This window comes from Populus trichocarpa, chromosome 11 (assembly GCF_000002775.5).
Source record: "Populus trichocarpa isolate Nisqually-1 chromosome 11, P.trichocarpa_v4.1, whole genome shotgun sequence".
Taxonomy (NCBI): Eukaryota; Viridiplantae; Streptophyta; class Magnoliopsida; order Malpighiales; family Salicaceae; genus Populus; species Populus trichocarpa.
The window spans coordinates 15885618-15901080 of NC_037295.2; the positions used below are offsets into that span (position 1 = coordinate 15885618).

General features: G+C 37.5%; 2 protein-coding genes across 3 annotated transcripts in view; both read left to right on the forward strand.

Moving 5' to 3' along the window:
• LOC18110380 (G-type lectin S-receptor-like serine/threonine-protein kinase At4g27290) overlaps positions 1-15463 on the forward strand; it is a 53893-nt gene that overhangs the window by 18795 nt on the left and 19635 nt on the right. The gene's annotated exons all lie outside the window — the stretch shown is intronic.
• On the forward strand, positions 11258-15022 carry LOC18110381 (G-type lectin S-receptor-like serine/threonine-protein kinase At4g27290). The gene is made up of 6 exons (XM_024592105.2): positions 11258-12729; positions 13065-13330; positions 13406-13616; positions 13730-13967; positions 14050-14200; positions 14365-15022. The coding sequence occupies exons 1-6, from the start codon at positions 11262-11264 to the stop codon at positions 14668-14670; spliced, it is 2640 nt and encodes an 879-aa protein (XP_024447873.2). The 5' UTR covers positions 11258-11261; the 3' UTR covers positions 14671-15022.

The window sequence follows — 15463 nt, forward strand, 5'->3', positions numbered from 1 at the left end:
AATAAATCTGCAAAATTTTATATTTACAAGAAAAAAAATATTTTTATTTTTATATATTTTTGTTTTCTTTTTTGGGGGCCGGATCTAGGCCTATCGCATACGGGCTGGGCTTGAACCAACCAGCCCAAACCCGGTTACTAGCATAAGCTGGTAACCCGTTTTCCTTTTTGCTTTCATTTTTTTTTTTACCTGCAGGCGTGCATGAACTGCTCACGCACGCCTGCTACAGAAACATGGTAATTAAAATGCAAACCGAAGCTTACCTGTTGCTGCACTTGAAGATGAAGATGATGGTGATGGAGGGCTGGCCAACTGAAACGTTTTCTTCTCCTCTGTTTTCTTTTCATTCTTCCCCTGGTCTTCTTCCCGTGCTCTCCTTGTCTCTACTGTGCTCATCCGTTTTCCTTCTCACTCTTCTGGTTTTCTTTTCATGCTAATGCTGAGGGGGGAGGTCTGCAACCGTGGCTGAGGAGAAACAGCTGCTGTTGCTCACGGTGGCTGCTGCTTAAATCACTGAAATTCGTGCTGCCACTACTGAAAAGAGAAGGCTGTTGCTGGAAGTGCAGGGGTGTAGCTGACGCCGGTGATTGTTGCTTTAGGCGAGGAGGAAAGAAAAGATGGGTTCCCTCTGCTGCTGTTGCTGTTACTAATCTTGACTGCAAACAATGTTGAGGATGGAATTCTCAGTTGGAGGCAACACTGTTTAATGGCTGAGGCTGGAGTCCTGCTGTTGTCAACGTGAAGCAACTTTGCTGCTGTATTTCCCATGAATAGGAAGCCAGCCGTGAGGGGCAGGGACGGTGCTATGCAGAGAGGATGGTTTGCTAGAGATACGGCTGGTGCAGGATGGACAACTGATGCAAGGGAGGAGACGCACGGTTGCCGCTGCGTTGCTGCTGGAGTTGTAGGAAACACACAGTGCTGCGGCAACGGGTTGCTTTTTGGCAGTTTTGTCATTTTAGTTTCTTGTTTCCTCTCTTGACCTTGGGGAAGAAGATGACAGGAAAGGGTTCCCGGCTGTGAGGAAAGAGCTTTTTGCTCTCGGAGGGGGCGGCCTCAGGCTGAGGAAGATGGCTTTTTTTTTTGTGTTCTGCTCAGTGTAGGTTATGGGGATGAGCTGAGGGGGCCGGGCTAGAAAAAAAAGGGAAAGGGGCTGAGGGAGGCGGCGGCTAGTATAGGGTTCGCCGCCCCTTTTTTATTTATTTATTTTTTTTTTTTTTTAGAGTTTTTGATAATGGCCCTCCCCTGGAGTTTCTGCCGTTTAGGGTTTTTTTTTAATCGTCCTCCTCTTTTTTTTTCTGCATACATTGAAATCTGTATTTATAGTGCAAGAGTCCCTTCGCGTGTGAGAAACCAAGTTTCAATCAAACTCATTTTCTTCTTTGAAGTTTGAATTTGATTAAGAATCAAATTTGAAAGCGGATAACTATCATCATCTTGAAGACATGGATTATCTTGAAGATAGGGATTATCTTGAAGATAAAGATAGAATGACAAAAGCACATTGTAGTCCCTAGTTTTCATGCAAGTTGACAAATCACACTTTCATCGAAATAAATCTCTAATCTTTTAATTTTATATTTTAAACCTCGTAAAAATAAATTTAAAACCAATGAACCAAAATTAGATTACAACATAGCTATATATATCTTAATAGAATAATCAGTTTATCAATGCCAGCCAAGCTGGCCACTCTTGCTTGCAATGGATCAGACATGATAACTTCCTGGTTTGTGTAAACTTTATTTTCATGGTAGACTTTTCTCATTTTATTCCTCTTTTCCCTTTGTTGTGACTTGTGCTCCATGAATTTTGATAATAATTAGCCTAAGGGTGCTACTTTATTTTTATGGTTGTGCTGATCCGGCTAAAAAAAAAAGAGTGGACCGGGTCTGGGCTTCCAACCCGGCCCAATTGTTGTTCCTAAGGGTGTGTTTGGCAAAACACACCCTTATGCCATGACCATAATTTTTATGCCCATTCTAGTTTGATATTTGGTCAAACGAGCTCTTTTTTTATATAAGAAAATTTTAAAAATATTTGGGGATCTTCGTTAATTTATTTGTGGGCCCCTCACACTTTGTTTTATTTTTTTTCTTTGTGTTTTGTATTTTTTTTAGCTATGTGCTCAATTAATGGATTATTATTGCTAAATGCAAATATGTTGTGCAACGCTTCCTTTTTTTTTTTTAATTTTCAATCTAAAAAGAGAAAATAATAACAAAGGATAAACAAGAAAAATTGGCATAGAAGATTTCTTCTTCAAATTAATTTTTTTTTGCGAAATTATTCACTGACGCTACAGTCAGGAGTATCATATTTTTGGATTTGAGCGATATTTACCAACGTCAGAGTTGAAAATATTCGTAGGAATTGTTCACTGACGCTAGAGTCAGGAACATGAAAGGAAGAATAAAAAAATAGAAAAAAAAAAGAAACAAATTCTTAGCAATTTTAGACAAAACCAGCAATGCAGTCTGCCTCAAGCGGAACGCTTAAAGGGTGATAACATCTTCCCTTTTGCGTAACCAGTCCCGTATCATAGAATCTCTGTTGACCAATTGGGGTTCCTAATGACCATAATACTAGGTGGTGACTCCTTAAACTAGACATTTTTCCCTCAAAAGAACAAGATGCTAGAACTCTGTTCTTTTCATTTAATTTTTAAGGTCGTCGTGATGTCGGGTGCGACAGTATGATGACTCCACTGGGGACCTTTAGGACTAAACTTTGCCTTTTATTTCTCAATTGTTATGATGTTTGTTATGTTGTGTTCATATAGTTATCGTTTTTTACTGTTTTAGCATGCATCCTTATTTATAATGCCATGCATCACTTCAAGATCACACACTTTACAATCTAGGATAAGTGGGGAAGTAGCGGTACCCCAACGGTTTTAGCCTGGGTAAGACTCGTGAAACCATCCAACTCTCGTTTGATTGCTTACTTGATAATGGTTGATATGTCAATATGATATTACTCAAGGCCTCTATTTTTACACTACTTGTAAGCCTCAAATCGTTCTTTCAAGGACGATCACTGAGCATGCGAGAGACCCTTTGAAGCTAGATAATGACCAACCCCTTGATGCACTCAACAATTAAGATCTTCCTATTAGGTTGTCACCCCGTGAAGGGTTGAGTCTGCATTTCATATGCATTTTTTTAATTGAATCAATATTTTTGCATAATTGCATGATTTACATTTACAGGTTGAAATAGGTTCCCCATTGAAACCCACCTATATCACTCGATTGCGGAAAAGACAAATGGAAAATGAAGAAAAATCCCAATTGGAAGCCCAACACCAAAAAGAGTTGGAAAGTCTAAAAGAAGAAGTTGCAAGGCTTACTAGTCTACTTGAACAGGCTTTGAGATCTAAATCTGGAAAAGCAACACTTATAGCTCAGCCTGAAGTTATGCATGTAACTCATTTCGATCCACAAAATCTGGAGGCAAATGGGGTGTCAACTGAATTTCAACAAGCCATACATTTCCAGCCAACATACCCCACGAGAATATCATCTACTATTGATTATATAGAGAAGGAATCTCAAAAGGGAAAGATGGTAAAAGAAGAGGGTCTGGAAAAATGGACTGCCCTAGAAGATAGGGTAAAGGCAGTTGAGGGAAACCATTTGTGTGACCTAGTGAAAGCTGTCAAGATGTGTTTGGTACCTAACGTAGTCATTCCTAAGAAGTTTAGGGTGCCAGAATTCATTAAATATACAAGAACTCAATGCCTTGTAACTCATCTTAAGGCATACTGCAACAAAATGGTTGAGGTGGTCTATAACGAGAAACTGTTGATTCACTTCTTTCAAGACAGTTTGAGTGATGTTGTCTTTACTTGGTATATACGGTTGGACAATACCAAGATAAAAAAAAATAGAAGGACTTAATTGATGTCTTCATTAGGCAATATAAGTTCAATATGGATGTGGGCCTTGATAGATCAAGCTTGCAAGCTATGGAAAAGGACAACAAGAAGTCCATAAGAGAATACACTCAAAGATGGCATGAGGCTGCCGCACAAGTTAATCCTCATTTGTTGGAAAAAGAGATGATCAACTTGTTTGTCAACACTTTCAAGGCCCCATACTTTGAATACCTGGTTGGAAGCTCTGCACAACATTTCACTAACCTGGTTGTTATAGCTGAGAGGATTGAACAAGCCATAGGGATAGGTAAGATTTCTGACCCGATTGAGAAGAACAGTTTTGACTGGAAAAGGGAAAAACACTGAAGTTGGTTGTCAAGGCACCTACCCTTCCTATAACTAATTTCTTCACACCGACTCCCAGAAATCAACTATCTTGAAGATAAAGCTATGGTGATATTAGGCCGAGAATGGTCTACATATGACTTCAACTAACTGTTGAAAAAATGCCCTTGTCGAGGAGAATGAATGATTGAAAGATTCTGGAAATTCCAATCAATGATCGCTAAATGTTTAGCCCCTTTATGTGTTACCATGCCAGTATTCATAACCCAAGATGTTGGCATAAGTTCTTTGTTGTTAAGTTTCATTTCCAAAGTTTCAATGAAATAATGAGTTTGTCATTCAATCGTGTTTACGACCAAGCATTATTCATTTTCCTGAGAGAGTTTTCTTTTAGGAACTCACAAATACACCTTCGCGTGACCTCATAGACGCAATTCATCTTTTTTTACCAAAATCAGTTTCCCTATTGGAGTTTTGAAAAATTGAACTTGCATTTTGATTTCAAAAATAATTTGATGTTTATTCAAAACATTATTTTTGACATTCTACTTGTAGAATGACACATGAATCTAGCAACTCCTTTATTGAGGTGACTAAGCTCTAAACCAAAATGCACAAATAGAAAATGAAATATCACCTTTACCCCGTGACTCTTGAACCATGTGTTTTAAATGTATGAATAATGGTATGTAGTAAACTCGATGCTCATGACTCATGAAATGCATCTCTTTGCAAAGACCAAACCATCACACTAGACGAGGTCAAAGTTTATTGATCTTAACTGCTTGTGCTTGAAATGAGGAAATGTCATCTTTGTTATTCCTTTCACGTTCTGAAATAAGTACATCCCTTGCGATCCCTTTTTGAGCCTAAATTACTTTTTTTTCATAAAAATATCTCGACTAGGATCACACCCCATACTGGGGGCAAGAGAAAATTTCAATGAAAAAGGCCGTGAGAAAGACAAAAAGGCATAATAGCTCAAGAAACTCAAATGTTAGAGGGCATGCCCAAATCATAAGAAAAAGTGACAACCAAGATAAAGTGAGTATGCCTTAGCAAAAAAAAAGGGGGGAGAGTAGCAAATCAAAGAAGAGCGGCAAAAGAAAAGATGAACGACATAAAGAGTCGAACTGCTGATAGTGATCCTCAGTCTTTGAAACCCTGAAACACTCTTTGAGCCTTATTCATTTTCTTTCGTAGCAAAAAGCCACAACCTACATTATGTGCTTGTAGAAATCCTTTTTAATCAAGCAAGCAAGCAACCTGGAACAATAAACACTGTTATCAAAATGCAAAGAATACTTTTTCATAAGATTCATGACTACTCATTATTATTCATGCTGATAAAAATGAGTGTTCAAAAAGAGACAATTTTTCCCAAACAAAACCTCGAGCTTCTTCTTGAGCCCTTCACTTTGAAAACCTATAAAAACAGAAGGTCACTTCATCGCCAAACACAAGAGTAAATAATCTCTTTTCCAAGAAAGAAAATAACCAAGGAGTTGTAAGATTTCAAAAGCAAATTGTTTTAAACTCACATCGAAACAATCTTTGTTTTCAAAATGCAAGATCAAGATTTCAAGATTCATTCTCGACCCATATTCCTTCACCAAAATAAAAAGAAGAGAAATGAGAGAATGGTCTCTTAAAACCATTATTTGTCTAAGTCGCTGACAAAGCACACTTAGGGGCAATGACCAGTACAAGGGGGCAACATTGTGTTTAGAAGGAGAATCAATCCCTTGTAGAAAAAAGAGAAGAACATTTCCTACAACAAGATAAGAGGGCATTTTGGTTTACAAAAGACAACTTGATCTTTTCTGCAAGTGACATCGAATATTTTTAGCAGTGAGACTGGGTAATGAATGATCCTTTCAAATTATATAAAGAGACAGAAAATCTCTAGCAAGACAGTGGGTCATGATGGGCACCATGAAAGCTGAGCTGTGTAAACAAATCTGGAAAAAGACTTACATGAAGGCTGAGCTAGAAGCCAAACAATGAAGATAACCCAAATCAGAGATAGCAAGTCCTCATCAATCAAGCAACAAGAAGATCAAGAAGAAATGGGGACTTATATTTCAAATCAGGTAAAGATGCATGCATATCATCTCAACTTTGAGATATTGGACAATGAGTTTTGCAAATTTCACAAGAGAAATTTCTGATGGGATCCATCAAATGGAAGGCCACCTTGAAATGGCCAAGATTGAAATTGCTTTTGAAATTTTTCACTTTTGAGAAATTTTCAACCTAGGCAGGCCACCCATAAGAATTAAGCCACCTGAAAAATCTTTGTATTTTTCCACCACCTTTCATTTTCCATCCCTAAGGTAGTGCGTTTCCTAACCATACCTCTTTTTTGAGTGAGCCTTTAAGCTCTTGAGCATTCAAGGTAGTGTGTTTCTTAACCCTACCTCCTTTTAAATGCTCATTTAAGCCCTTGACCATCCAAGATAGTGCGTTTCCTAACCCTACTTCCTTTTTTGAGAGCGCATTCAAGCCCTCATCTCCTTTTAAGTGCGCCTTCGAGCCCTCACCTCATTTTTAAATGCTCCTTTGAGCCCTCATCTCGCTTTTGAGTGCTCTTTTGAGGTCCCATCTCGAGGATAATGCACTGATGAGACCTTTTTTTTGTATTTTCCCACATGGGTAGGTCACTCATTGCAATAAGACCACTTCTTAAAAAAAAAAACAAAATGTTGAAATTTCTCTCTGTATTTTTCACCACGGGCAGGTCGCCTGGAATAATTTGACCACCTGCGAGTTTCCTCGCATTTTATCAACGGGCAGGTCACTTGGAACAATTAGACCACTCGCGAAACCCTTTTCGCATTTTATCTTTATCGGGTAGGTCGCCTGGAACAATTAGACCACTCGCGAAACCCTTTTCGCATTTTATCTTCATCGGGAAGGTTGGTTGGAACAATTAGACCACTCGCGAAACCCTTTTCGCGTTTTATTTTCTTCATCAGACAGGTCGCCTGGAACAATTAGACCACTCGCGAAACCCTTTTCGCATTTTATCTTCATTGGGCAGGTCGCCTGAAACAATTAGACCACTCGCGAAAATCCTTCGTGTTTCTTCTTCCTATCGGGCAGGTTGCATGGAACAATTAGACCACTCGCAAAACCCTTTTCGCGTTTTATTCTTCATCGGGCAGGTCGCCTGAAACAATTAAACCACTCGCGAAATCCTTCGCGTACCATTTCAAAAAAAAAACAAAAAAAGTGGGTGGCCTTTCAAATGACTTATTTCTTGATTTCAACATCTTTTTGTAAAGGTCGTATGTCAATTTACTATTTTCAAAGTTTTCAAGACTCTAAAAAAAAAAAAGCAAAAGTTCTTTTTGTATCTACTTTTCTTTATAAATTTATTATGCAAAGCCAAGAGAAAATAAAATTTTTCAATATCTTTGTATCGTAAATATTATAAAAAAGAAGCAACTGTCATAACCTAATTTTTTATCCTTTTATTCTTTTTATTTTCCTTTTCTTTTTCTTACTGTATTTCCTGAAAAGTGATAATAACAAAATGATGACAAAAGATGAAAAAATAATAAAAATAAATAATGATAAATTATTTAAAATAAATAAATAAATAATGAAATAAATGAAGAATAAATTGAAATTTGGGTCAAGACAATATAAATTGGAAGATTGTGAACTTAATTAAACTTTGGATTAGTTTAATTAATTAAATCAAGGGCTTAATTAAAGAGTTGATAAGTTTTGAGACTTAATTGAACTTGGAATTAGTTTAATTAATGAAATCAGGGGCTTAATTGAAAAATTATCAAAGTTTAGGGCTGAGTCTGGTTAAAATTGCAAGAAATTAAAATCCAAGGACCAATGTGTAAATGGCGGTGAGATGCAGGGGTCCAATTACAATTTACCCAAAGACTTGACTTCAAACATTCAAAACATCAAGGACCGAAACGAAAATGGCCATTAACATCAACGCTGTTCATCTTCTTCACCCGACCCAAAAAAAACGGATGCCCTTACTCCTGCATTAAAATCCATGCATGGTCGCCTCATTATCTGGAGGCGACCGCATGGCATTCTCTGGTTATAATAACCAGAGAAGGGACCGAACAGAAAAGGGGGGGGGGGGGGAGCTAGAACACGAAGAGGGGAAAGAAAAACATAAACACCAAGAACGAGAGACAAGAACGAACAGAAAAACCCAGGAAAAACAGAGACGAGCAAACAGAGAAAAAAAAACAGGGAGGAACGAACTGGGAAAAGCACAGGGAGACAGAAGAAGAAAATAAAGAAGAGAGGGAAAGACAGACATTACAGAGAGGGAGAGACAGACACATATACGAAAAAAAGACAGAAATAAAGACGAGAGGACGAAGAAGAAAAACAAGACGAAGCAGAGGAGAGCGTCCGATTCGCCCAGCAACCTCACGTCTTCGTCTCAGAACCAGAGCTTGTCAGGAAGACGCCACAGAAGAAGAGACGAAGAAGGAATCCAGAAAGCAAGAAAAAAAGAAACCAAACAGAGAAAAGACAAAAAACAGAGGAGAGGAAGCAGTGTTGGTAGAACAGCCCTTCCACACTGCCATCTTCGTCTGCAACTGCAAGCAGCAGGTTCCAGGAGCCAGGGTGATTCTCTTTTCTTTAAGAACAGAGGCAAAGAGAAGACGAGGAAAAAAAAAACAATATACAGAGAAGAAGAGAAAAACAGAGGGAAAGAACGGACGTCAATGAAAAAACAAAAGGGGCGCCCTTGACTTCCTCTTCGTTGGAAGCTCAAACAAACGATTGGAAACAGGAGGGGAGAAGAACAGAGCAAAAGAATTGAGGGCAGAAAATACAGAAAGCTAAACCCAGCTTTGTCTTTGTCCCCGGATTCAAGCAGAATAGGCAAACACCAAAAAAAAAAAAAAAAACAAGAAAACAGAGGGGAGTGGGACTGAAAGTAGAGCAGGACGTTCTTCGGCCAGAGTTAGAATCGTCACCCCGTCTGCTTCTCCATCGCTGTCTTCACCCAGGTAGGCTTTCTTCCTCGTGCTCTGCAAAGTCTAATTCTTAAAATGTGTTCAAAACAGTGCGAAGGTAAATTAATTACCTTCGCTCTGTGCAGGGCATGCGTTAACGAGTTTACGCGTGCCTGCTGCTTGGCTCAGTTATTGGCCTGAGCCAGTAACTGAGCCGGGTTGGCTGGATCCAGCCCAGCTTGTATGGTTGGACTCGATCCGGCCCAAAAAAAGTATGGGTCGTGTCTAGGCTTCTGACCCAGCCCAACACACCCTTCTGACCCGGTTTCTGACCGGGTCTGTGCTCAATTTGTGGATTATTACTGCTAAATATAAATATATTGTGCAACGTTTTATTTTTTTTCCATTTAAAAAGAGCAAATAATAACAAAGGATAAACAAGAAAAAATAGCATATAAAATATCTTCTTCAAATTCATTTTTTTTTGTGAAATTATTCACTGACGCCAGAGTCAGGAGTATTGTATTTTTGGATTTATGCGATATTTACCTACGCTAAAGTTGAAAATATTCGTAGGAATTGTTCATTGACGCCAGAGTTAGGAACATGAAAGGAATAATAAAAAAAATAAAAAAAAGAAGAAATAAATTCTTAGCAATTTTTGACAAAACCAGCAATGCAGTTTGTCTCAGGTGGGACGTTTAAGGGGTGATAACATCTTTCCTTTTGCATAACCAATCTCGTATCATAGAATCTCTATTGACCAGTTAGGATTTCTAGTGACTATAATATTAGGTGATGACTCCTTAAACCAAACATTTTCTCTCAAAAGAACAAGATGTTAGAACTCTGTTCTTTTCATTTGATTTTTAAGGCCACCGTGATGTCGGGTGCAACAAGGATTAAAAACAAATAATATCAATTAAAAAAATGAAAATGAAAATCAAAATTAAAATATTAAATAAATTTTATATATTGATAAGAGGGTGAAATTGAAAAGAAAAATTAATTTAATAAAAAAAAAACACACAATAAAAAGAAAGAAGATGAAAATTAATACAAAAAATAAAACCAAATTATGGACATGGATATTTTGTGTGTGTGTAAAAAGTACAATTCTAAAATGACATGTTAAAATGTTTCCAAATAGAAATATATTGTTCCAATTAAAAAAACAAAACACTATCCACAACGAAATTAACAACTTTATTCTAAATGGATACTGTATTATTTACCTTCTTAGGATACTCATTAGTCAAACTGTTGTGCTTTGAAGATTTGTGGACAGAAATGATATGTATTTTTGTGTGTGTTTCTTTCTTTTCTTTTTATTTTGTTTCTACAGGAGAGATGAGAATAAAATAACATAAGAATTAGTTTATACACTAGTTTATTTACTGCTCTTTGGTTGCGGATTCGATTGATTTTTTTTTAATATAAAAAAATAATATTTAGATTATAAAAAAACTTTTCGGTATTGTTATAAAATTCATGTAATAATTCAAACTTTAAATATCATTATTTGATTATTTTCTTAATCCAAGTTTTAAATTAATTTATAAGGTGGTTGCTTCAACATAACCGTATTCACTTTATATAATGATTCAAACTTTAAATATCATAATTTTTTTTTTCTTTGTGTTGCGTTATGTAAGGTCATTCATCCCTTATTATTTATTTTTTTAAAAAATAACCACCATAGCATAGACAACATATCGTCTGTCATCTATGAAATGAAAACGATTTTTCTTCCGCTATGAATTAGACCCTCTATCTCAGCTACTCCGCACACTTTAGCCACTTGAAGTTTGTCGAAAGTGTAAAATAATATATTAAGCTGGTTATTGTTATATGAACAGCTAAATCCATCCCATATTTGTTTTTTAGTTATATTGATAATAACCTTTATAAATTTCTGAATTTTTTCCCAAAACAATAAGACACGAAAAAGATGGAAAGAATAAAGTAAGACCTGGGCCAGAGCACTTAAAGTCAGAGCAATGTGCCCCACAACCAAGCATTTGCGAGCCCACAGCTAGGGACAATTAAGAAATCCAAGCCCTTTTTCGAGCGACACGTTGACAGATGGATTATGGATATTTTAACCATCCATTCCTCGGTTTGCTCTTTCTCCCTCCTCTGGTTTCTCCCATCCCAGCCAAGATCAACAATTGTGTGCCTACTAATTTACTGTTCAAAATGAAGAAAAAGACCGATATCATTTCCTGGAAAGAGTCCTCCCATTTGACCAGTAAACTGTCTAGTAACAAAGTATTCGTCTGCGTGAACAAACGTGAAAACACTTCAATGGGAAGACTTTCAGAGTTTTTTGCGTGCTCTTTCTTATTCTTCATCTTAACCACCTGCACCACACCAGTTATTATTAACCCAAGCAACTCCATAACAGATGGTGAGACTCTAGTTTCAGCTGGCGGAAGCTTTGAACTGGGATTTTTCAACCCTGGAAGTTCAAACAACCAATATTTGGGAATATGGTATGTGAAGTCTCCGGAGCCGGTGGTTGTGTGGGTAGCAAACAGAGAAGTTCCTCTTTCAAATAAATTCGGGGCCCTGAATATCTCCAGTCAAGGGGTACTTGTCATATACAGTAGCACAAACGATATTGTTTGGTCGTCAAACCCATCAAGAACTGCAGAAGATCCAGTTGCAGAGCTCCTGGAGTCAGGTAATCTGGTTGTAAGAGAAGGAAATGATAATAACCCTGATAACTTCTTATGGCAGAGTTTTGATTATCCTTGTGACACATTACTTCCGGGAATGAAATTGGGATTCAACTTGGTAACTCGGCTGGACAGATTTCTGTCATCTTGGAAGAGTGACGAAGATCCTGCTCGAGGAGAATTTACTTTTCTTGTAGATCCTAATAATGGGTATCCGCAGCTACTTTTGAAGAGCGGGAATGCAATACAATTAAGAACCAAATTACCCTCCCCTACTCCAAATATTACGTTCGGTCAAAATTCCACTGATTTTGTGCTCAATAACAATGAGGTCTCTTTTGGCAACCAAAGTTCAGGTTTTTCAAGGTTTAAACTTAGTCCATCGGGCCTTGCAAGCACCTACAAATGGAATGATCGAACACATTCTTGGTTGGTTTATTCTTTGTTGGCGTCCGATTGGTGTGAAAATTATGCACTTTGTGGTTCATTTGCAAGCTGTGATATAAATGCATCTCCTGCGTGTGGATGCCTGGATGGATTCGTGCCCAAGTCTCCAGAAAGCTGGAATTTGGGTGATTGGTCAGGCGGGTGTATCCGGAAAACTCCATTGAATTGCAGCGATAAAGATGTCTTTACGAAATATACAGTTAGTAAACTTCCAGAAACATCTTTTTCCTGGTTTGACGAGCGCATCAATCTCAAGGAATGTGAGGTAATATGTTTGAAGAACTGCTTCTGCACAGCTTATGCAAATTCAGATATCAAGGGAGGTGGAAGTGGCTGCCTGATTTGGTCCCGTGACCTGATTGATATAAGAGGGTCAGATGCGGATGGACAAGTTCTCTATGTTAGGTTGGCTGTTTCAGAATCAGGCATGTCTCCAATTAAACAATTAATTATTCATTTAATTCTTTCTCATCTTTATTATGTAGGTAGAACATGTAAAATTGAAGAAGCATCTCTCTTAGGTTCAGACTTCAAAAGCCTGGAAAACATTAGCATAGTAATTAACTACCTGTGTATAAAGTCTTGAGTCTGCTTTCTTTATCCACCACTTCAACTTTATTTTCCCCAAGTTTCAATTTCCGGTTTCTTTTTCTTCTTTTGTTCCCCTTTAAATTAACCTTAATTCAACTTTTATTTAAGATGCAAGTCTTGAACTAGGGAATATGTTCGGGGTCTTCTAAATATACTTGTATGTATTCAGGAGTAGCCGTGGAAAAAGGGAACAACAATGGGAAGAAGAAAGCAGGGATAATTGCCAGCACCGTTGTATTTGGCATGGGCATGCTAATGTTAGGAATGATCTTCTGCATTCGGAGGAGGAAATTTAGAATGAATGATAACTTCAAGGATGTAAGGAAAGAAGACATGGAGTTTCCGATATTTTATTTGAGCACCGTTGCAAATGCCACTGGTAATTTTTCAAGCAGAAACAAGCTGGGTGAAGGTGGTTTTGGACCAGTATATAAGGTAAAAAAAAGTCACCTACCTGTTCAAACCATCATCTAACATGAAACTAACTGAAGAATGTTGATGATAACTTAGGGAATATTGGCAGAAGGACAAGAAATAGCAGTGAAAAGACTTTCGAAGAGTTCTGGTCAAGGATTGAACGAGTTCAAAAATGAAGTTATATTAATAGCTAAACTTCAACACCGCAATCTCGTCAAGCTTCTTGGGTACTGCATCCATGAAGATGAAAAAATGTTAATATATGAATACATGCCTAACAAAAGTTTGGACTTCTTTATTTTTGGTGAGCACATGGCTGAATCAACAGCACTTTGTTTTTGATCTGTTATCATCTATATTTTTATTTCTGTAAGAATTGAAGAAGTTATTTGACTAACATGGATAGAAATTGATTAGACCAGACAAGAAGAAAATTACTGGATTGGAGCAAGTGCATGAACATTATTGTTGGAATTGCTCGAGGGCTTCTTTATCTCCACCAAGACTCCAGGCTGAGAATAATCCATAGAGATATCAAAGCCAGCAACATTTTACTAGATAATGAGCTAAACCCAAAAATTTCAGACTTTGGCCTTGCTAGAATGTTTCGTGGAGATCAAACGGAGGCCAATACTCATAGGGTGGTTGGAACATAGTAAGTGTCCATAATCTAGCCTTGAAGATTTTCGTTTGTGTTCTAAGATTTTTTTTTTATTATTATTATTAATGTTCTTCAGTGGCTACATGTCTCCTGAGTATGCATCAAATGGACACTTCTCTGTGAAAACCGATGTCTTTAGCTTTGGTGTCCTAGTCCTGGAGATAGTGAGTGGAAACAAAAACAGGGGATTTCGTCACCCGGACCAGACCCTCAACCTTCTTGGGCATGTAAGCTTCCATTTATACATGTAAATATATATTCTTTATTAACCGAGAGGTGATATTATACTGCGCAGTTTCTTTCAGACTCGTCAAAAGGCATGCCATGGTACCTTAGTTACATCAAGGATGCTTCTGCAGTTAATAAAAGATATTGCTTTTTCTTTTCTCAGGCATGGATACTTTGGATTAAAGGGACACCCTTGGAATTGATCGATGAATGCTTGGCCAACTCTAGCAATGTGTCTGAAGTGCTAAGATGCATTCATGTGGCTTTATTATGTGTGCAACAACGACCCGAAGATAGGCCAAACATGCCGACTATTGTTCAAATATTAGGCAATGAGAATCCATTGCCTCAGCCTAAACAGCCTGGATTTTTCATCGGAAGAAACCCACTTGAGCAGGATACTTCATCTAACCGGAACAATGTTTACTCAGCAAATGAAGCTAGTTTGACATCATTAGAGGCACGGTAACTCATCACTTGAAAATTCGAGTAAAAGAGAGAGATCAGACTAAGCCAATCAATAAGATTTCATGGTTTCAGCAATTCTATTTGCTGATATCCAATCTTGTTCCGGTTCTACCGTTCCAAAATGGCATGATAGAGCTATAAATATCTTAAGAGAACAATCAGTTTATCAATGCCAGCCAAGCTGGCCACTCTTGCTTGCAATGGATCAGACATTGTAACTTCCTGGTTTGTGTAAACTTTATTTTCATGGTATACTTTTCTCATTTTATTCGTCTTTTTCCTTCGTTGTGACTTGTGCTACATGAATTTTGATAATAATTAGCCTCTTGGTATTAATTGTTTATTTATTATTTTATCTTCGTCCATTCTCAACATTGAGCACCTTCCTCTATATTTTGTCCGACGACACATACCGTTGTGTTTTGCAATTTTATTGAAACAGTCTAGTCAATCGTTATTAAGTTATCATATACTACAATGAAATTATGATTATTGTTCATCTTTTTCTTGCCTGCCTGTTTATTTTAACCTTCCGTTTTGTCTTTGCTCTGCTTTCCACCTCTGCTCTGAACAATACATGAAAATGGTGTTTCAGTGCATCAGCTATTAACAAGAACAGCAAGCAGCATCACTTCCAATACGCAAAGATAGCTTTGATTTATGATAAGTTCACAGGTCATTTGAAAAAAGCCTAACAATCTCTAATGTCATAGATAAATAGTTTTGGATGATGCCTCCATTTCAACCTCAACAATCAAGTGCATCTACTGGTCTAATTGTGTATATATACTAAG